This window comes from Nymphalis io, chromosome 11 (genome assembly GCF_905147045.1).
Source record: "Nymphalis io chromosome 11, ilAglIoxx1.1, whole genome shotgun sequence".
Classification (NCBI taxonomy): Eukaryota; Metazoa; Arthropoda; class Insecta; order Lepidoptera; family Nymphalidae; genus Nymphalis; species Nymphalis io.
Genome location: NC_065898.1, coordinates 8254575 through 8279326, shown reverse-complemented (window position 1 = coordinate 8279326; position 24752 = coordinate 8254575). Strand labels below are relative to the sequence as shown.

Below are 24752 nucleotides of genomic sequence, written 5' to 3'. Positions count from 1 at the left end.
TATGAGTGAAAGAGAGAGAATTTATGACTTTATTATTATTTGTTTTATTTTATTTATTAATTTTTTTTTATTAAATGTAATAAATTATTGTACATAATTATACAGTTTGTTTCATTTTATGTACCTGTGTTATTTTATATTGCTTCGAACATATATTTTTAATAGTCTCATAAACTGACGCATACTTTTTGCTTCTTTAATATTTTTTGGTAAACTATAAAAATGTTTCGCTCCGTCAAACATAATATTTTTCTTCGCATAGTTAATAGTACGAGGCTTTGATAGTTTTACGTCATTGGTGTTTCTAAATTTTGTTTTCTTGGTGATTGTTGGTTTTGTATTTCTGTGTATATATTTTTATCTTTTGTTAAGATTTATTTATTACAATGTGTAATAATTCCACGAAAAATGTTAAGTAGGTATTTATTAAAGTAAAATATCAGTCGGTTCTTATAAGCCATATTTAACATTTTCAAAGATCTTCTTCACTTTGAGCCCATTCTACCATATTATCCCACTGCGTTTTAGAATTTACCTATTGCATTATATACATACAAGGTTTCCTGATTTTACATTCTTATAATGCTAAGTATATAAAAAGAATATCTAAACTTTCAACAATAAAAGTTTATTTTTAACAGGCGACCCTCGGTTTCGAACTAGATGTTAAAATTCGCCAATTCGAACAATCTTATCGCACTAAGAAACACAACCTCGCTCAACGACGTCCGAAAGGCGAATCTAGTATAGTATAAGTAAGGTAAGGTAAGATAGTATTTTTATAATCGCTTCGTTTTTATAATCTCAAAGTTTCGTTTGATTTATATGTATATAAAATTACGTAAAATGTTTTTTCTTCAAACAATATACATTAAACAAATGGACGGGCCAAATCTTATGGTCGCCGTCTGTAGTATCTACAATCTTGGCTTACGCCTAAAGAGGATAATGTATGTAGTATGAGCAAATAGTTTTATAATTGCTGTAAATAAATACAAATTGACGGAGGAATAATAATTACATATATAAATAAGTATTATCTGTAATAAATGAATAATCTTATACTCACCATTGGACCCGTTTTCATCTCTTTTATAGTATTCACACACAATGAAAGAACAGTTTTCACTTGATGGTCTTGTCTTCCAACATCACTTTCAACTCTTTGACATAATGTTTGTTATCTGAAAATGTATATAATTATATGATAACAAGATATAATATATGAACATAAAAATTCATACGATATTTAAAATCTAAAATCTCCAAATAATATCTAAAAAAAATACTTCTGTCGGAACAGCTGTGTCAAATACACTTATTTTATAATAATTGATTGAAAAAAAGGAGGTACTTACCTCTCTTTACCTATAGAGCATGTCGGTAGTTGAAAATCAAATAATCTATACCTATACATATGATAAAAATGTAACTGATACTGTCTGTACATGGAAGATATTTGAGTAAAACTTTTATCGTGGGCCTTTATCAACGCAATAAAACCCAAATCAATGATTGTTAGAACTTTTGTCTGCTTGTGCGCGCTAATCTTAGAAACGGCTTAACTGATTTGGGTACGGTCAATTTGGTATTTAGCCGTTTCAAAGATTAGCCTGCACAAACAGACGAACAGACAGACAAAACGAAATTAAATAACGAAAGTGACTCACCAGAAACTCGAAGAATTCGCGCCCTGCGTGCACCATCGTTACGCTTGTCACGAAGTAAAATATGTTTTGTTCGTCTACCCATTCGACGAGAAGCCACAACTTTTGATCCATGTTCTATTAAATTTAAATCTACACGACGTAGTCAATATCTATCTAATATAATAAAATGTAATATGCAATTTCTTCCTAACACGATGCTGTACAAAAATTAACCGATCAGTAGAGGGTAGGTGCGGTGCGTGTCAGTACGCAGGTAAAGATAAAATGGCTACAATCATACAATGGCTTCTATTGAACTAAAGATACCCAAGTACCCGACATTTGTCCCCCAATAAATATCAAACAAATTCGTTACACATGAGGCAATACGCAACCGATGCATTTCTCAAATGTTTTATATCGATTAATAACTGAAGTAAAATATTATTAGAATATTATAACAACGATACTAGCAGAAGTTCACCATATTTATTATAAGTAATAAAAATATTAAACCATATATACACTGGCCGCCAAAAAAATCGACCCACCCGTATTTTTTTACTTACAAAGTTGTTATCTTAACTATGCGGCGACCTAGGTGGATTGTTTTACTTATGGGACATACATTTAACATTTTATTACCCACTTGATATTGATTTGGAGGAGTTGTAAGTGTTATTGAGGATATTTGGAATATTTTTAAAGTATTGATAAGAAAACGTTACTTTGTGCACAAAGTGCATGGTTAGTTTATTTCCAGTTCTTAACGCGGAGTCATCTCGGTTCGATGTTTATTATTGATTAAGTGTATGAAACTTTGTTGAAACAATAATTTTAATAAGTTTAAACATAAAAAATGGATACTACTGAAGCAGAAGCTGCTCAAGTCGTAGCTCTTATTCATGAGGGGTTAAGTCAGCGAAATGTGGCTAGAACACTAAAATTAAGTCGTTCAGCGGTGCGAAGAGTGTACAAACGCTACTTGGAGACTGGGGAGTATCGCCGGAGACCAGGATCTGGCAGGGGGCATGTCACGAACCCGACCGATGACCGTTTTATTGGTTTGACGTCTTTAAGAAACCGACATCTTTCGGCTGTTGACGTTCAAGGTAGACTCCGAGAAAGTCGTGGAGTGTCTGTGAGTGAAAATACTGTAAGAAGAAGACTTCGAGAGCAAAACTTAACCCCTCACAAGCCAGCAACAGGACCAAAACTCACAGAATCCCATCGACAAGCAAGACTACAATTTGCTAGGCAGCACGTCGATTGGACACTGGACCAATGGGAGACAGTATTGTTCAGTGGTGAAAGCCAAATGTCTCTAGTAGGCTCTGATGGACGACGTAACGTCATGCGAAGGCCAGGAGAACGCTACTCTCAGTGTTGCATTCGAGAAACAGTCCGATTTGGTGGAGGCTCTACAATGTTATGGGGAGGTATTTCTTTGACGGGACGCACAGAGCTGTTTTTTTCCGTAATCGTGCTGTAAATCTGAAACTTACATAACGGACATTCTGGAGCCTCATGTGATGCCTTACGCTGGATATATTGGGGATAATTTCCAACTTATGCACGACAACGCACGACCTCACGTCGCTAGAATTGTTAAAGACTATCTCAGGGAAGTCGAAATTCCAGTTATGCAGTGGCCAGCCAATAGTCCGGACTTAAACCCGATAGAGCACCTCTGGGACCAGCTAAAACGTATGGTTCGAGCACGAAATCCAATTCCAGAAACCCTGAATCAACTGGAAGCTGCCCTAACTGAAGAATGGCAACGGACCCCACAGGAAGACATTAAAAAGCTAATCAGGTCACTTAATAGGCGTATGCAAGCAGTGATTAGGTCAAGAGGAGGAAACACTCCCTATTAAAGTTAGATTTAGGCACCCAAATTTAAAAACAAACGGCATAATCATTTTGTACACAAAAAAATAAAATTGCGTAAAATTTTGTGTTTTCGTGTTTTGTCACATATTTACCTAAAAACCTATTTTTTGCGCACTATTTCTGTTTTTGTACAATCCTACAATTGCATTTTTTCATTATCAATCTTAAAAATATAAATATGTGGTAGTTTAAAACCATACGATAGCTTTTTTACAAAAAATGTAGGTGGGTCGATTTTTTTGGAGGCCAGTGTATATATATTTATATACATGATGACATTTATTTGTCTTAATAGGCCTTTTACGACACCTTTAATCTAAAAATGAATGTTACAGCTTTTCAATACATTTTGTCAAAGACCATAAAGTAATCAGAATCCCACGCTCGGTAAACTAAATATTTAAATTTCTCTCTTCTTAAATGAGGTATAAATTACAACTCGACAAAAAATATCTTATCGGAATCAGTATAATATAATATATAATCGGTAGTATGGTGATGTAATGAGAATAAATGTTCGTAAAAGCCTTAATAAATTAAGTTAAAAGTATGCATTTTACGTGACCATTTAACTAAAGTTAATTCTATGAATAATCGTACACTACTATTGCTACTAATTGATAAATCAAAGGTCCTACTCGTTAACAAACCAGCAATCTTCTGTTAAGGTTTACGTCTTCTTTCCCGACGAACTAACTTTTTACACACAATCAATGCATGACAAAATAATATTGTTAACGATTTCGCAGAAACCCGTTTTTTAATTATTTAAGCACATCTGTTATAAGTCGATATATATGTAGGTATACATACTTAAAAATAAAAAATTGTTTAATTTACAGTAAATATTACACACTTGATACAATAGCTGGGTTGTTTGCTGAAACGATATCATAATTGTATTTTCGGTGGACTCCACACTAAGCAAGCTTGTATCGTGAATACCTTGCTACGATTTATAGACAGCGTTTTACCTACGGTTAATAACGTGTTCTTAAAACATTGTTGTTAACTTTATAGATATATATATAATTTTAAGCAAACTACGCAAGACTATTAAAACTATATAAAATGTCAATAATATTAAATGTATGTATATATAAATACAATATAATGTGGGTGCTATATAGATACATTATTTATATATATTATATTTTATTTATATATTTTTTTTTAATCACGATAGCACGGTAAGAATACTTTCTGTCATATCATACGAAAGTGTGACTAACCAAATATAGAGAGCCTGTTTAGCTTTTTTTTATAGTGCAGACTTTGATGTCGCATAATTTGATTACTTTATTATACATGAAAGGCGAAATGAATGGATCAAAGCGTTGAGCGAACGAAGAATTAACGATTGGGACTGGTGCTTTAAAAACACGACGCTTTGGCATATCATTGTAATCGTTGGAGCTAATAACATTTGTAGTCGAAACACAGACAGATTTTTGAATAAACAGATTACGAACACTCAGCATTTTACTTTCTTTATAAACTTAAAACTTATACAAACTTTTGAAGTACGCAAATACTAACTAGTACCTCGGTAGGTATATATTAAACATAGGTAGCCTATTTATATATTTTATACACGAGAATATAGAAAAGATTGAAAAAAACCGTATTGAATAATTTGAGATTGTTTCTGTCGAAAAATAAATACTTCAAAAATGACGACACGATCATTCGATATACGATCTCGATATCGATGTACGATCTTCTTACTATTTTATAATATTCGTAAAATATACGACATTTTATAAATCTTAATATCTAGAAGCCTTGTCACAGCTAAATAAATTCAGGTTTAGAGAATATATGTAGGTCGTTTTTAGAGTTATATACACAGTATACAGTAACAACCTGTTAATATCCCACTGCTGGGCAAAGGCTTCGTCTTCCTTTTAAGTAGAAGGTTTGGAGCTTACTCCACCACGCTGCTCGAATGCGGGTTAGTAGAAAACACATGAGGCTTAATTTCAATGAAATCATACACATGCAGATTTCCTCGCGATGTTTTCCTTCACCGTCAAGCACGAAATGAATTATAAACACAAATTAAGTTTTCACCCACGATCATCGGTTAAGATTCACGTGTCTAACCACTGGACCATCTCGGCTTTTCAAATAACCTTAATTAAGTGGATACTGTACGATAATCGAAAGCGCTCGTCGCAATGGCTGAACCCTGGAGACCCTGCCAAATCCTGCGCTAAACGAAAATTGACTCAGAAAAAGTTACTTGTGAGTGTTGGTGGACTAGCGCCGGTGTCGTTCACTTCAGCTTTCTAAAATCTGGCCAAACGATTACGGCAGATATCTATTGTCAGCAACTGCAAACAATGAAGGAAGAACTAGCTGCTAAACAACCGAGATTGGTCAATCGCTCTAGGCCACTGCTGCTTCACGACAACGCAAGACCACACACTGCACAACAAACAACCATTAAGTTAGATGAGCTACAATTGGAATGTCTGCGATATTCACCGTACTCCCCGGACCTTGCTCCAACAGCTTACCATTTTTTCCGGAATTTGGACAACTTCTTACAAGGAAAAAATTCAACTCCGATGCGGTAGTTCAAACCGCCTTCATAGAGTTTATTGATTCTTGCCACCATGGTTTTTTTAGTAAAGGGATCAATGAACTAGCCATGAGATGGCAAAAGTGCATAGATAACAACGGTGCAAACGTTGGTTTATTAAATACATTTTACAAAAAAAAATTGACTTTATATTCCTCCCGTACAAAACGCCAATTTCATATGTAAGGACCTAATATGCCAATAGTAGTAGTAGTAGTAACAGCCTGTTAATGTCCCACTGCTGGGCTAAGGCCTCCTCTCCCTTTTGAGGAGAAGGTTTGGAGCTTATTCCACCACGCTGCTCCAATGCGTATTGGTAGAATACACATGTGGCATAATTTCAATGAAATTAGACACATGCAGGTTTCCTCACGATGTTTTCCTTCACCGTAAAGCACGAGATGAATTATAATCACAAATTAAGCACATGAAAATTCAGTGGTGCTTGCCCGGGTTTGAATCCACGATCGTCGGTTAAGATTCACGTGTTCTAACCACTAACAGGGGGTCCTGGTCTCCTCGGTAAGTCGTATATACGTGTCAAAATGTAGATACGACATGAGATGATTTCACTTTGACCAAGTCAATATACCAATGTGTGCGTATAATGTTGCCATAGTAACTGCATTCCCTGTTTTGGGAGATAAATAATTTTCAGGATTTAATTAAAACAAAATGAGGTTATTAAATTTTACTTTTTATTTTTTAGTTAATTTTTGTTTTGTTTTCCAACTACACCCAAAAACCGTTACATTGTTTGTTTTTGTTTCCGTTATCAATAGTGCTTCAGTATCTTTATATGGTACTGGATTAGCATTTTCCTCAGATGTTGCAATCTAAAATACTTAATTAAATTATTTATAAAGCATGTTTGCCACATGTATTCTATGTTAATATAATAAATTATAATAATAATAAATTCAAGAAGAATATTAAATAATATTGTCATTAGGAAATTACAAATAGGAGAAAGAATAAATTAAAATAACATATTTATAGATAACGAAGCATTGTAGGCTGTTATTAGACTCCGAATTTATTTCGCAACTTTTAATCAAAAATCGAGACATTTTATTAGGTGACGCTGCCAGCCCTTACATGATAAATATTTATAGGTTATGAATGATAACAACAAATCCTATTATCTTCAGGATTTTAATGCGATATAAGGTGGCGTCATGCTATGGCATAAATAATCATCAATAAGAAACTATATATAGGGATAAAACGGTCTTTCTTACCTGTGAAAACACACGCTGGCAATTTTATTCTTGCTATCGCTTTAACATGAAATAAAACGACAATGCACCATTGTATAATCTTCGATATAATATAAATTCTTATATCATTATGTTTGTTTTACTTTTCACTGGGTTAGAATCGTTTTCTAATATAAAAATAAGCAAAAATTGAACAATAAACACAATGAACGCACCTACTGTCAAGTTTGTTTCATACTTGAGTATCCGACCTTGATAAAACTAGTTACGCGATAAGGGACAAAAGATTTGATTATTCTATCTCTGTCTAAAACATTTATTTTCCATAGTGAATATCATAGATTATTCAAGATGTCGACCAATGTTATCGCGTCAATTGATATCGGTGACCAATGGTCGGTGTCTTATCTGGGTTTATTTGTTTTTTATTTGGGTTTACTCCTCTAGTGATTAGAATAGGCTATCGGTAGATGTAATGGAAGGAGTAATACTTAATATATGTATATAAATGTTGGAATAGGCTAATAAGTAGTACTTCAATGTGAAGTGTGATCCTCAGGTGTCACCGGTTAAGATATAATAGTTGACACTTTTTACATGGCCAGTAGATATAGCCTCCCGTATTTTACTAAAAATAATGAACGGTCCTGGGGTTGGGGTAGAGTGAAAGGAGCAAACGTGCCAGATAGCAAAGCGGGCCAAAATCTCAATTAATACGAAAAACAAATTCCAGTTAAAAAATTTGACGGCGCGGCGGGCGGTAAATTTCGTAATTATTAGGATGAAGAACATAATTAAGCACCTTTTTATTTTCATTTTATATTCCTTAAATAATGTAATTTCATTTTATTTATTGTGTAAATAAAACAAAATTGTAAATATAAAATTTGTTTATTAATAAAAAAGCAAATAGTAATAGTATACGATCGCAACTTTCATTATCATGATCCTACTAACTTAGTAGTTTTTTCTTTTTATATTTGGAGGATATATTCGCAGGCTTATGACAAACTTTTGATCGTTAATGTTTTTTTGTTCTGTTTTATGCCATTTCCATCTTAATTCTTGCTCTTATTACAGTTACTCGCAGTTTCTAGTTCCCAATTGATTTTTACTGCGTTATATAGTTTTTTTAATAGTATTTATGATTGGAAGTATTTTTATAAATTCAAATATAATGCTACCAAATCTTGGCAGTCATTTAGCCTTCTTTTGAATGGCATAAAATGCGATGTTTTGCAACGCCATCTAGTGACGAAGTATAAAAAATGGATAATAGAAAATAAATTTCCTTCTTTTCCATAGAAGTCCTATGTAAAAGAAGGAAATGCATAGTCAGACAACCATAATTGTATTTATACAGTGATGATTGTCTGACTATAACTTTATATTACCGATTCATTGATTATTATTGTAACTTACTGATTATTACATCGAACTTCATAACAGGGTTACCTACTAGAAGCAAATCTTAACCAACATTGTTGCAGCCTCAAATATGTCTTCAATCTATGGAGGGCAAACGTATTGTAAAAATAAAGGTAAAATTGTAAAGGTATTATTTTATTCGTATCGTACCTGTACTAGAGTTACGCATTGGGACAATTATAAAAGCTTAATTTGAAAATAATTTAAAATCGATTTAGTTTTATGATAATTAACTTATAATAGACGATACTAAAATCACTAATCACTAAATAAATACCCAATGAATGAAGTTTATATGACACGAAAGTTCTGTTTGAATCGATTATTTTAATTCTCTCGGCTCGCATACCGTTATGCTTTATTTTCATATATATAGCTACAGTTAACCCCGGTTTTTTGGTTATGACATTTAAATTTGTACTTGATTCATTATTTTGTCCAAAAAAAGCTATTAATATATTTTATACTTTATTTAAAAGTAATTACATATTTTTAATTAATTAATAAATGGTACAAACTGATATTAGATCTTTGTCTCCTTAATTTCAAACAATGGGACGTCCTATCGGTTTTGTTGTTCGTGCTTTTTTCTAAACCGTTGACGATTTCTATATAACTTTGCTTCGTCCGAACATTTCGTCGTAATGGAGCTCCTGTAATTTTATTAACACTTAGTCTCCGGACTACAAAAACATATTTTGTCATTTGCTTAATTACTGTTAATAATTAGTTTTATGTTATCTGATTTTTTGTTAGATGGTATAATACAAATATATTTTATTTTCTTAATAAAATATCTAAACATTAAAAAGTTTAAGGGTACAAAAGTTATGGGATTAAAATATGAATACCAACCTAACAATCCTTTTAGGAACATTGCACCTTTCAGCGACGGTGTTGACAATATCGTCTACTAATAATTTATTAATTTGGGGTCCAATTGCTTTTTCGGTGGTTTATTCGCAAACGCTGATGACAAAAATGTATACTAAGGTGCGATCTCGATATCGATCTACGATCTTCTTACAATTTATTATATTCATAAAAAGTACAAGATTTAATAAATTTTAATAACTATAAGGTTGATCATAGTTAAATAAATTTAGGTTTAGAGAATATGTACAGGTCATTCACTTATACGATTCACCTAAATTAAGCTAGGTGGCTCGCTTGAAAATTTTTAAATTATTTTTTACAAATTTTCGCCCGTGTATTCAAGGGAGGTATATAAGTTATAAATATAGTATAGTTCGGTCAGTAATAGTATCGTTATAATATTCTAATAATATTTTACTTCAGTTATTAATTGATCTAAAACATTTGAGAAATGCATCGGTTGCGTACTGTCTCATGTGTAACGAAATCTTTTGTTTGATATTTATTGGGAGACAAATGTTGGGTACTTAGGTATCCTTAGTTCAAAAGAAACCATTTTAGTTTTATCGTTACCTGCGTTGCGACGCCAATAGATATTGTTTCGACTGTTAAAATTTAAACGTTATAAATTAAAATTAATCCTTATTCAGAATTGTTATCTATCTATAATAAGAAGCTATCACTTACAAATATTTTCGTAATTACCTTGACGGGGGTTGTTGTGCAGCTCCAGGAGCTGTAAATTTATACAAATTTTTGAAGTACGCAAATACTAACTAGTACCTCGGTAGGTATATATTAAACATAGGTAGCCTATATATATATTTTATACACGAGAATATAGTAAAGATTGAAAAAAACCGTATTGAATAATTTGAGATTGTTTCTGTCGAAAAATAAATACTTCAAAAATGTATACTACGACACGATCATTCGATATACGATCTCGATATCGATGTACGATCTTCTTACTGTTTTATAATATTCGTAAAATATACGACATTTTATAAATCTTAATATCCATAAGCCTGGTCACAGTTAAATAAATTTATTACAATATTAGATATAAATATTGTATAGTACAGCCTATGTCCTTCCTTGGGGTTTCAGCTTAATACGAAATATCATGTATAAAGCGTAAGAACCAGACAGACACAGTTCCATTTACATTTCGACGACTTTATATCGACTATATCTAATTTATTATCGTATTGTATAATACGTTGTTCTTGTATAGTCACATAGTAGTGCTTCCATCCACGGTCCAACAACGACTGACTTCTCTTTTTTTTTTTTTTTTTTTCGAATTGAGTAATACTGTTGGCCTTATTGGCCTCTACAGCGTCACCGGGCGGGATGGGCGAGATTAACTCAGCCGGATGTTGGGAGCCACACAGGGCTCAAGAGAGACGGGCGTCCTAAGGGTGCCTCCTGTGAGGCCGGACCTCGGCTTAGGACTCCGTTGAAATCGGGAGGGGAGGACTCCTGCGTTAAAATGCCATCATACGCCTAAGCGTCGACGGGACGTAATGAAAGAGAGTCGTCGACCCCGCCGGCGGGGTCGGTGTGTGTTCATTGTGTTCCCTAACAAGTTAGCGATGGCCGATGATATTTTATCATCGGGGGCGACTAGGACGTCTTTAGGACGCCTATGAATCGATTTAGACTGACTTCTCTCTGCTCGGTTCGGTATTTATATAGTATCGTTGCCATGGTAACGGAGACAAACGAATGAGCTTGTATGGTAGTTTATTCAGAACATTTTTTTTTAAATCATCACTACAAAATTGTCGTCCATTATCAGCTGTTATTGTTATTGGATTCCCTAATCTACTAAAAATTTCCTCAAGTATTCGTATTATGTCCATACTTGTTATTTTGCGACGAATCTTTACTTCCTTATACCGGCTGAAATAATCTACGATTACAAATATATAATCGTTGCTTGGTAGGGGCCCTAGCAAATCGATACATGTATCTACCCAGGGTTCACTTGGTAATGCTCTTCTTTTTAAGGGGTTAGGAGGATTGGGAGTTGAGACTAATGTACACCCCTTGCAGCATTTTACTAAGTTTTCCGTTTCCTTGTCATACCAGGCTACCATACTTTGGACCTTAGCCACGCCTTCATGGAAACTTTTCCCGGGTGTCCTTCATGAGCAACTTCCAATACTTTACTTCGCAGTTTCTTTGGAATTACGATCCTTGTCCCTCTTAAAATATCTTCATAAAAACATAGTTCACTTTGAAATATTTTGTAATTTTTTACTTCTTCCCAATTGTTATTATACAGGCCTTCTCTTACTTTCAAAATTTCTTCGTCCTGTTTTGATGCCTCTGAAATTTTTTTGAAGGATAGCGCAATTGGTCGGCTAGCTTCGACAACTTGATGTATATAGCTTTCTGAAACGTCTTGTGGTAGTTTTTCCGATTTGTATAATATTGATAAGCAATCTGCAATGTTTTCTTTTCCGGGTTTATAAACTACTTTGAATCTATACGCTTGAAGGCGTAATAACCATCTTTCTATTCTTGCACATGGTTTGTATTTAGGGCCAAATATAACCTATAGTGGTTTATGATCCGTCACTAGCTCACTCTTTCCCAAATAAAAATACATAAAAATGTTCGACTGGTCTGGGCAAGACCAAAGCTAAGGCTTCTTTTTTGTTTGACAATATCTTCTCTCGCAATCAGTTCCCAGTCCTACTGGACTGGCATCTGCTATGACTACAGTTCGGTCATTGACGTCATAATATCCTAAGGTGGAAATGTCGGACAATGCCATTTTTAGTTTGTTAAACGCATATTCCTGTTTGGTCCACCATAAAGTGGTGATTTCTGTGGTTTTATTTTGTTTGTTTCTCAGTAGCATTTTCAGCGGTTCCGTAGTTGTCGCCAAGTTTGGAATCCATTTACCAACGTAGTTTATTAATCCCAAGAAGCTCTGAAGCTCACCTGTGTTCATTCTCCATTGAACATATATATATAGTTGATATATATTTGTCTAAAGGTTTAACTCCTTTGTAGGACAGTTCATGTCCTAGAAATTGTACGTTTTGTTCTCTGAAGACACATTTGTCTTTTCTAAGAACCACATTATTTTGTCTGAGAGTCTCCATAACTTTCTATAATCTTTCCATATACATATATGTCATCAACGAAATTAATTACACCTTCACACCTTAATAATATTCGTTCTAAGGTCTTTTGAAAAATTTCCGGAGCACTCGAGATCCCAAACATTAGTCGCTTATATCTAAAAAGACCTTTAGTTGTTATGAAGGCAGTTATATGTCTAGAAGTAGGATGGAGTCCAATTTGATGAAAAGCGTCTTTAACGTCCAGTTTTGAAAAGTATTTTGCATTTTTCATTTTCGGAAGCAGTTTGTCCATAGTGGGTAATGGATGATTTTCACGTAATATGGTTTTAGTAGCCCGTCTCATGTCTACGCAAAGCCTAATTTCTCCAGTGGTTTTGAAGACCGGCACTATTGGAGATACCCATCTCGAAGACCTTTGAACCTCTTCAATAATGTCTCTCTCTATGAGTTCCTGAATTTTCCTCTCAACCTTTTCTTCAAGTGGTATAGGTATCCTCCTTAATGGTTGAGACAGCACAGCCTGAAGAGTATTCGCTTCGGCTATTATGTTTGTTAATGAGAATGTATCTCCATTTTGTAGTATTTTCTTCCTGAGCTCTTTTGAGGAACATTTTTCGGTTATTTGATCAATTATTTGGTCTTCTTTATCTTTAAACTGACACTTATCGGCTTGTTTTCTCAGCCGTACCAAAAAATTTTCAAATTTCTCATTTGTTTCCTGCTTTATTAATCGGAAAATATGACCTTACTTTGTTTCGGTAGAAAGAATGTATCAAGTTTAGCTATAGCCACTTCAAAAACATCAACTCCATCATCTGGTGACAAATTTGCTCCTGGTATGTTATAAAATATTTCTTGTAGCTCAATTCCTCCAAAATGTAGTAAAGACGCTCGTTTCTTTTCATTCGTCTCGATACCAGCAGCATCGAGATAAAAAAGCAGTGCCCTCTTCCAGCGCTCCCATCTTGCCCCTACCGAAGTAGGCTCTCCTTCACAATCAAATTTATCCAATGTTAATTGAGAGCTCATCATTTAGAACCTGAAACTGATAAATGTATTTTAACTATAATTGTTAACTATGTTTGACGTCTGATGATATGTCAACTTATTGACCGTGGCTATATACCACTGTTTATTAATACTACTGCATATTAACTTTGTCATTCTTTCATGACTGTCAATTTAATGACCAGTAGCTATACTACTGCTTATTAATTTTGTCATTCATGCATGACTGTCAATTTAATGACCACTAGTTATACTACTGCATATTAATTTTGTCATTCTCGCATGACTGTCAATTTAATGACCAGTAGCTATACTACTGCTTACTATTGCCTTTACTTACGTACTCACTAGGTTTAATTCCGAATTAAAAGGTACCTTCTTCCTTTTTTGTAAGAAAAAAAAGTTTAAATCCTCGTCGCCAATGTATAATACGTTGTTCTTGTATAGTGACGTAATAGTGCTTCCATCCACGGTCCAACAACGACTGACCTCTCTGCTCGGGTCGGTATTTATAGTATCGTTGCCATGGTAACGGAGACAAAGGAATGAGCTTGTGGGGTAGTTTATTAATACTGACATACACACATATTATACACGTATAATAACTCAACATTCATATTATTATTACATTATTTTATGATGTCAAAAAAGTACGTTAATTTACGTTTTGACGTAATTTAATTTACCAAAATAAACGTATCTACCTACATGTAAGAAAACGTAGCAACCCTCTTCAAAGACCACATGAGTAGTTGTATTGTGTATGAAGATTACTGGGTTAAATATGTGGATAATAATAATAAGGAATCGATAGGTATCCGATTGGTAAGATAAGTTTTCATTCAATTACAAAATCTTAATTTTATTTAATAATGTTTAAAACCTCCTAACCCTGTTTTAAGATTATCTCCTTAAACTAACAAAAGCGATTGAAGATGAAAAAAAAATATTTTAGAAATAGTAACATTTTACAACTTTAATACATTTTATTCATTATATTAGGATTTTAAAGACTTCTTATTGTCCAGAAAATGTATAAGATAAGTCTAAAATAATACAGCAGTAAAGTGCTTAAGCATTAATTGTTTCAAAGATAATCAATAACTTAGTCCTATATTTTATGATCCCTTTTAGGGTACTGGACAAAGAAAGAAGATAGGAAACCTGAAGGCTAAAAAACATTATTTTTTATAAATGCAAGTTCTTGGTACCTTAAGCCGCTGTGAAACAAAATTTCATTCAATATGAAACAAAAGAAAATAACAGAAAGGAGCCGAAAGTAAAGCCAGCTTATTTACCTGATTTCGAAACAATGGGATCGTCTGCTGGTTAAGAAACAGCCCCTCGAGCGAGTTGATTTTTTAATCGGGTTGCAAATTTTCGTCCATCTACGTTGAGTGATAGCGTATGTCAGCGACTCGCCAGAATTGTCCCCAGGATCCATAATAATGAGACAATATAATATAAATGAACTTAATTATATTTTTGATCAACTACTCAGTACAACAATCGTCAAAAGAATGCCAGCCGCCAGCAAATCCTTACTTTTTAAATAACTAAATTACGACATGTTTATTTTTAGCAATAAAAATACCATATGTACTTTATTACAAATATAATTAATATTAAGGTTTTATAATTATAAAAACAATATTAAATTATTTTTAATCTTAATTAAAAGTCGAAATATATTTCAATTAGCTTAATTATTTATTACTCACTATAATAAAAACATGCACCGGAAATATCGAGTTTACACAGTCGTGACAAAAATAAATCATATTTACATTTCAAAATTATTAAAACAATATTAGATAATCATAAAACATACCCAAAATATCTATTAAATCTTATTTAATTTAATTCGTTACTTATAATAATCTGTAAGGAAATCATAGTGTTAACACCGTAAGTACAAAATGTTAGTGACTTGCTTAATTCATTGATCATACCAAAATTATTTTAATGAGAAAGTTCTTTAAATTATGAATTATAATTTATTATTCCACTTTTTACTCACTTTATAGCAAAAAGTTGTTAATAATATTTCCTGTGTTGTTTAAGTTCTGAATTAGATAGCGCTTTACAAATATATATAAAAATTTGGTTTAATTTATTACTTACAATGAAACCAGATGGCAGCACGGTCCAGCGCCCATATAACTATATATGTACATAACATTACCTATCTAGGTTCAAGTGACATTCTTGCAAGAGTAACCGAGACACTAAATTGGCAATATCGGTGAGAATTTATTTATTTATATAGTGTTTAATGTTATTTAAAATATTATTTATTTATTTAAGCATCTTGAAAATAGCTAAGGAGATCCTCAACTATTTCCTCATATTATTTTATATTTTATTTTTTACTTTCATATGTATTTAGGACAGACCTAAAATGTTTGGTTCATTATAAAATTAATAACTGTTTGCGCCGCTCGAACTGACTGAACGCGACGCCGCTGTAAAACGATTATTTGTAAAATCAGCCGCGCATCGTCGGTAGTGGGGAATTAAACGCGGGAGTAAGACGTGTTTCAAGAAGTCAGCAAGTTGAGTTGTTTTCGTTGAAGAAGTGAAGCCAATTGAAGCGAAGATTATTATATGAATATAAAATAGCTCTTTCAAGAGCTTGACATTACGTCATACTACGTCATTGCATGCTGCTTCTTGTTTCAAATAAACAGTTCTTTTCAGAACTATTCATTGTTTCAAACGATGACGTTGTATAATGAGGCATGCGTGGCGTGTGTATTCTTGTTGCTATGCGTACTGCTACACCTATATTGATTCGATTTCAAAGTTCCGTTATCCTTTCCGTAGAAAACCTTTTCGCCTCGCAAATTTTATATGTACTCATGCGAGATGACTTAATATTTATTTATATAATTTGTATTTATTATAAAGCAAACAAATTTATTTAAATTAGATGTTATATTAGTGATTTACTAGACCGTGAAAAGATTTAATTCACTATTTTTAAATATAGAAATATGTACAGGGATTAAAAAAGAGTGGTAAGTAATGAGACAGAAAAAAAATTAATGGATTTTTTTTTTGACAAATTATTTGAAAAATAGACTAAAATGTAATGGGAACTCTAGCTGAACAGACTTACAGTATTCTCTCCGACATTATGTTATGTGGGTTATCGTACCTACATAACATAAACTAATCATGAATGTATCAGCTATGCCGCCCGCTTAAATATTTTTTTTTTAATAAAAAATGTTTACGTTCAAATTTCTTAATTGATTTTATGAAAATATTATATTAAACATGTATTTTTTCAGACAAAATATTATTACTAAATAATGAAATTTGTATATTTGGACTCAATCAGTTATATTATTTAGTACAACTTTAATATACTTGCTAGATTAAAAAGATACAGATAGAAATATTAAGAGTTTAGCCGCAAAACCTTATATTTTATGCCTGGAAAGGACAAATGAAAAGAATGGTATTTTGAATAGCTGCTGACAATTGCTATCGGAAGCTTATTTTAACTATAACCTAAACAAAATCGAATCGATAAACAGTAATCGATATAGTTTGTCGATAGTCGATTACTGTTTCTTGTGTTTCTTAGATTTTATTAAGAAATAATTGATTCATTATTTGGTCAAAAAAAAAAGCTATAAAATATATTTTATTTAATAGTATTTACATATTTTCAATTGAATAATATATAATTGAATAAATGGTAAAAATTGATTTTAGATCTTTGTCTCCTTAATCTCAAACAGTGGTGGATTCGCCCGATGTCGCAGAAGATGGCGGGACGTTCTCTCGGTTTTGTTGTTCGCGCTTTTTTCTAAACCGTTGACGATTTCTATATAACTTTGCTTCGTCCGAACATTTCGTCGTAATGGAGCTCCTGTAATTTTATTAACACTTAGTCTCCGGACTACAAAAACATATTTTGTCATTTGCTTAATTACTGTTAATAATTAGTTTTATGTTATCTGATTTTTTGTTAGATGTTATAATACAAAAAATATTCCAATTTCTTAATAAAATATCTAAAAATTTAAAAGTTAAAAGGTACGAAATTTATGGGATTAAAATATGAATACCAACCTAACAATCCTTTTAGAAACATTGCACCTTTCAGCGACGGTGTTGACAATATCGTCTACTAATTTGGGGTCCAATTGCTTTTTCGGTGGTTTATTCGCAAACGCTGGTGACTGCTTTCCAGTTAAGGAATGAGTAGCTAGAATTCTAAAAAGGTTTATTTTTAATTTAATCATTTTTATTAATATTTTCAAAGATACTTAACGTATTAAGACATAGTCCTTTATTTTAACATTTGGTGCCGCAGATTTCAGTTTGAGGCAAGTGACTCTAATAGTATCCTACATCTTGAATATTTAAACGTGTATAAGAATCAACTTCGTTTATTAGGTACATTTTTTAAATTAGTGTATAATCTGTTTCGAATAATGTTTTTACATCTCAAGGTACATTTATTTATTCTGTAGATAGGTAATCGCAAATCGACGATCGACTTAAGTATTGTCTCAAATCGTTATATTTTTCCCCGTATAGGATCGGATTAAAAAAACTGTACATTGCTAGTTTGTCAGTCATTGTCTACCCTGGGACGTCGGGATCAGCAGAGAATTAAACGAACTTGACCACCGAGGCAATTCGTTTACGCACCATATTTTATTAGGCTTAATCTAAATGGAAAATGCTTTCAAATATTAATCTCGGTTATTTATACGTTATTAATTAATCTATATATTTTTTAAATATATTTTAATTTCACTAAAAATAATTAAAACGGAGCATAATACAAGGACAATGTAAGAAATAATGCATTTGATTAATTTCTGTTTAAATGTTAACCGGAATTAGTAATTACCTTCTAGGAAAGACGGCTTGCAACAATCGTCTCGTCGCTGAGGTGTGGGAAGTCCAATCGATTTCTGTCATTAGTCTGGCAGGCACGGTGACATTGCCGTTTCCAATTGAAACCTACGAATTAAAAATACTTTAATAATTATATTGATTTCACTGTCGGTATAAGTAGGTAGTTGTTAATTTTTTTCATTATTCACTTATTTATGTTAGAATTTATATTAGTCAATAATGGCTTTTATTTATTGATTGATCTTTTCCCTATAAACAGGTGATTAAGGTATTATATAGTCAGCACCTCATTACAGCGCCACATACAAAATAGACCATAGAATAAATATAATTGCTGTCTTTAAAATAATCGAGTATAATAATTTATTAAATATTTTGTATCGTAATTCATAATAAAAAATAACTTTAGTCTAATGCAATTTGTTTTTATTTAATAATTTTGAAATCAAATTAGGACCATAGAAATTCTATAATTCAGTCGATTATGAGTCCTATGTAATATAAATATGTTTGCAGCCTTTAAGTTGTGGAAGCACATATATAAAGATCCCGGATGGACCAATAATAATGTTGCTGGATTTTTTTAAAGAAATTGTCAGTAGCAGCTCGGACTTCCGAAGTTAGCAGTTTTAACACCCTTGCCTCGGAAAGCACAAAGACTTTAGATCTGTACCTGGTCTCTTTCAGTAAATTACTTTTACCCATTGGACGCCAGTGAAGGAATAGTAATTACATATTACATATTAGAGATACATTATATATTCTGTGCTACTGTTAAAGTCGATTTGGATCATTAGGTCAAGTTTACGTCAAACTTTAGAGGTAATTAAATTTTATATACTTAACTACTTATGTATACACATGAATAATATATAAACATACAAACCATATCAACATTGTTAACAGACAATGGCAAACATGCGTTAGTAGTCTGCGCTGATACTCTACGTATTTTTAAGCCACCAGCCATCTCATCCATTTCGAGCTCAACACTTGACGTATTTTGAAGAACAACGGTCGGTTCTTCTACTGCTAAAATCTCTTCATTCTCATCTAGTCCTCGATCTTCAGATGTCCTATCCATTATTGATCGTCTTTCATTTTTTTCAAAATTAGATAATACGGCTAGGACCTGCTGGTACAAGCGTTTTAATGCCGTTTCCAGTTCTTCTAAATTGACACTTGAAGGATAATCGAGAACAGGATCGGTCTGCGTTCCTTGATCGAATGTCAGTTTAAGATTCTGAACGTTCCTATCGGGTATAGGAGGATAGCTGACAACTAATCTACGGTTACGTATTATAGATTTGTCGTTCAATAATCGTCTTATTTGGCCATTAATTATCGCCTCCGCGCGATTGTTTTGGTTATAATTCATCGTGGCTGTAGTAAAATCGAGATTCATCTGTAAAAAAAGTTAATTATATACATTTTTTTTAGATTTTTTTTAAGTTTATTATTTTATAAGAATGAATTTCATATTCAATTTTACATTGATTGCAAATGTTACCTCTTGGTCGATATCGCTGTCAGTGGAATTAATTTCATCGTCAATATGACTTATCATACTTGATGCGCTCTGACTTGGCATGGGTAATGATTGATTTGCAGCTGAAAACTTTGTAATATATGACTTAAATGGCATGGAATGGATTTTTTTTAGAGTTTTTTTAATTTTATTATTTCTTAAAAATGAATTGCCAAAAGGGAATACGTAATATATAGGGGAAGGTAGCCCAAAGCGGATATACCACTTTTAACCGTAACCTATTGACATAATTGTAAATGTTTGAATGCAGTACTGTACGTCGGCGACCGACCAATCATCGTCAGTTGGCTGGCTCGCCAAGCGTTAGAAGTTTTCAAGGTAAAACAAAAAACTTTTTAATTTCATTTTCACTAAAATATTTGAAAATTATTAAAAAACGTATAGTCGAAAACTGCGTATGCTGGATGTCTATTATTATTCTATGATTATTAAATAGTAATTCACTATATATATACATATATTTTTTAAAATAGTTGGCCATTTAGTTTTAATTTGTAGGTTACCGGTTGGGCCAAGCGGGTAGGGTTACTTTCATGTCAATCCTACGAAGAGACTGATTATATTATATTAGTAAGTGAACTTTGTTTAGTTATTGAAGATTTTAAAATGTCAATTTAAATCTATCTAATTAAAAAGGTTTATTAGCGTAATAAACTGATTGATCGTATATATGTATTATATAACCTCTGGGCATATGGGGCAAAGCGAGTCAAAAAATTATTATTAGGTATTTCTTATTTTTTCATCATTTGTTTTAAAGTTTGTTTTTAGTTTTATAGTTAAATACATACATATAAAATTAAAATGTGTATTTGTTAGATAGTCGTTTTTATTATACTATAAACGTTAACGTTTTGTGCTACCTTCCCGTACCATAAAAATATTTCACAAGTAGATTCGTTGATAAAAATTATTTTCTAGATATAGAATAAATTTTTGAGAACAACTAATACTATAAATTATTTCATGTTATTTTTTTTTAAGTCGGACAAGATCCTTGAACATGATCTCATTCCCTTTCAGATTACTCATGCGGATTAGACAGCTGATAATGTAAACGACTTTATTTATGCGGCGACACATCAATAACTAATTGCATAATTGTTAAATCGTTAACGCTAATCTTCTATTCTTAATAATCGTATATCTCGAACACTTAGTCTTTTGTTAAGATTTATTTATTTCAATGTGTAATAACTCGACGAAAAATGTTAGGTAAGTATTTATAAAAGTAAAATATCAGTCGGTTCTTATAAGCCATATTTAACATTTTCAAAGATCTTCTTCAACTTGAGCCCATTCTAACATATTATTCCACTGCGTTTCAGAATTTACCTATTGCATTATATACATACAAGGCTTCCTGATTTTACTTTCATAAGAAAGTGGCCGCATCGCACTTCATGTGGGGGAAACGCGTAAATGCGTTTTTCCAGCGAAAAAAAAATCTATACTAACTTTTTATAAACTTATATATCTCGTTGCTTTATTACAGTCATAATTGATGTTATGACCAATTGTAGAACAAATACTGGTGGTAGGGCTTTGTGCAAGCTCGTCTGGGTAGGTAATACCCACTCATCAGATATTCTACCGCAAAACAGCAATACTTGATATTGTTGTGTTCCGGTTTGAAGGGTGAGTGAGCCAGTGTAATTACAGGCACAAGGGACATAAAATCTTAGTTCCCAAGGTTGGTGGCGCATTAGCTATGTAAGCGATGGTTGACATTTCTTACAATACCAATGTCTAATGGCGTTTGGTGACCACTTACCATCAGGTGGCCCATATGCTCCTCCGCCTTCCTATTCTATAAAAAAAAAACAACTATAACAAAAAAAAGACCTAATTCAAAACAACAAAACCAATCCATACGCGAAACAAAAGTCCATATACCAAGCAAGAATGTCCAGATGTGTCGCATTAGAGATAACAAAACCAGTTTACAACGCCAGATGTTAAAATTCGCCAATTCGAACAATCTTATCGCACTAAGAAACACAACCTCGCTCAACGACGTCCGAAAGGCGAATCTAGTATAGTATAAGTAAGGTAAGGTAAGATAGTATTTTTATAATCGCTTCGTTTTTATAATCGCAAAGTTTCGTTTGATTTATATGTATATAAAATTACGTAAAATATTTTTTCTTCAAACAATATAAATTAAACAAACGGACGGGCCAAATTCATGGCCGCGGTCTGTAGTATCTACAATCTTGGCTTACGCCTAAAGAGGATAATGTATGTAGTATGAGCAAATAGTTTTATAATTACTGTAAATAAATACAAATTGACGGAGGAATAATAACTACCTATATAAATAATTATTATCTGTGAAAAATGATTAATCTTAGACTCACCATTGGACCCGCTTTCTCTTTTATAGTATTCACACAGTTTGAAAGAACAGTTTTCACCTTATGGTCTTGTCTTTCCAACATCCCTTTCAAACTTTTGAGATAATGTTTGTTATCTGAAAATTTACATTTAATTATATGAGAAAAAGATATAATAATATATATTGTTAGGAATGTCTTCCTGGCGTGGCCTAGCGGCTCGACTTGATCACATGATGATCATCGTGGTGGGAACTGGCCCTGCCGAGCTCATCGTCCGGCCAGGCTGGCGCTACGACACTTCTGCTTGGACCCTCGGTTGTGGCGGATATCTCAAAAATAATATTACAGTTGCTCAGTTTTGATTCCTTTGTTCTATTTTTGTGTGTAAATTGTACGTGTCGATATACGTTTACTTTATTGTTGAATAGTTGTTTCGATTTATCTCTTTAAAAAACCTATTTTCATCTTGATTCCTAAAAATATATATATGAACATAAAAATTCATTCGATATATTTTATCTCTCTTTATAATTATGAAAAAAGGAGGTACTTACCTCTCTTTACCTATAGAGCATGTCGGTAGTTGAAAATCAAATAATCTATACATATGATAAAAATGTAACTGATCACTGTCTGTACATGGAAGATATTTGAGTAAAACTTTTATCGTGGGCCTTTATCAACGCAATAAAACCCAAATCAATGATTGTTAGAATTTTTGTCTGCTTGTGCGCGCTAATCTTAGAAACGGCTTAACTGATTTGGGTACAGTCAATTTGTAATGTAGCCGTTTCAAAAATTAAACTGGACAAACAGATGAACAGACAGATTTTTTTAAAAAAATAATTGCAAATTTAACAACGACGTAGATGACGGACAACTGAACTACAGCATCGTAGATCGGAAGACATGTATGAAATAATTTTTTCTTCCGCCCATTTAAGTCACTATTAAATGTATATTAAGTGAAACTTCAGGGATTTACTGATAATTATAAAAGAATAATCATCAATCTAAAATAAAAATAATACCCACTATCTACAGTTAACAATTACAATATTTTCCATTGAGAATTAACATTTAAATAACGAAAGTGACTCACCAGAAAACCGAAGAATTCGCGCCTTGCGTGCACTATTGTTACGCTTGTCACGAAGTAAAACCACTTTCCCAGTATGAAGATCTTTCTCGTGTTTCATTAAACAGTGATTGCTAACGACGACGTAATTAGAAAATATGTTTGGTTTGTCTATCCATTCGACAAGAAGCCATAACTTTTGATCCATGTTCAATTAATTTTAAATCTACACGGCGTAGTCAATATCTATCTAGTATAATAAAATGTAATATGCAATTTCTTCCTAACACGATGCTGTACAAAAATTAACTGAACAGTAGAGGTTAGGTGCGATGCGTGTGAGTACGCAGGTAAAGATAAAATGGCTACTGTGGCTTCTATTGAACTATGGATACCCAAGTACCTGACATTTGTCCCCCAATAAATATCAAACAAAACATTTCGTTACACATGAGACAATAGGCAACCGATGCATTTCTCAAATGATTTATATCTTATAATAACTGAAGTAAAATATTATTAGAATATAACAACGACACTAGCAAAAGTTCACAATATTTATTATAAGTAATAAAAATATTAAACCATAAACATGACGGCATTTTTTTGTCTTAATAGGCCTTTACGACACCTTTAATATAGAAATGAATGTTACAGCTTTTCAATACATTTTGTCAAAGACCATTTAGTAATCAGAATTCCACGCTCGGTAAACTAAGCATTTAAATCTCTCTCTTATTAAATGAGGTATAAATTACAACTCGACAAGAAATATCTTATCGGGATCAGTATAACATAATAATATATAATCGGTAGTAAGGTACACGTATTATTGACAACGATGTAATGAGAATAAATGTTCGTAAAAGCCTTAATAAATTAAGTTAAAAGTATGCATTTTACGTGACCATTTAATTACAGTTAATTCTATGAACACTCGTACACTACTATTGCTACTAATTGATAATACAAAGGTCCTACCCGTTAACAAACTTCGGTTAAGGTTTACGTCTTCTTTCCCGACGAACTAACTTTTTACACACAATCAATGCATGACAAAATATATTGTTAACGATTTCGCAGAAAATCGTTTTTTTAATTATTTAAGTACATCTGTTATAAGTCCATATATATATA

At 32.5% G+C, this 24752-nt stretch overlaps 1 protein-coding gene and 1 long non-coding RNA gene across 4 annotated transcripts; both read right to left on the bottom strand.

Annotated features, from left to right (window-relative positions):
* Positions 1–6809: 6809 nt before the first annotated feature.
* Positions 6810–7574, bottom strand: LOC126772016 (uncharacterized). Of its 2 annotated transcripts, none has more exons than XR_007669613.1 (2): positions 7371–7574; positions 6810–6973 (listed from the first exon to the last, which is right to left on the bottom strand). It is a non-coding gene; the product is annotated as an uncharacterized LOC126772016 (long non-coding RNA). The 2 variants fall into 2 exon arrangements; XR_007669612.1 differs by having other exon boundaries at positions 6810–6965.
* A 1727-nt stretch (positions 7575–9301) lies between these two features.
* On the bottom strand, positions 9302–24028 carry LOC126771938 (uncharacterized). Of its 2 annotated transcripts, none has more exons than XM_050492116.1 (7): positions 23640–24028; positions 22559–22671; positions 20160–20267; positions 19536–20054; positions 18642–18754; positions 17852–17995; positions 9302–9430 (listed from the first exon to the last, which is right to left on the bottom strand). In XM_050492116.1, exons 1-7 carry the CDS (start codon positions 23821–23823, stop codon positions 9340–9342), a joined length of 1272 nt encoding a protein of 423 aa, XP_050348073.1. In that variant the 5' UTR covers positions 23824–24028; the 3' UTR covers positions 9302–9339. The 2 variants fall into 2 exon arrangements, with proteins under 2 accessions (XP_050348073.1, XP_050348072.1); XM_050492115.1 differs by lacking the exon at positions 9302–9430 and adding an exon at positions 17408–17648.
* Between the last annotated feature and the right edge of the window lie 724 nt (positions 24029–24752).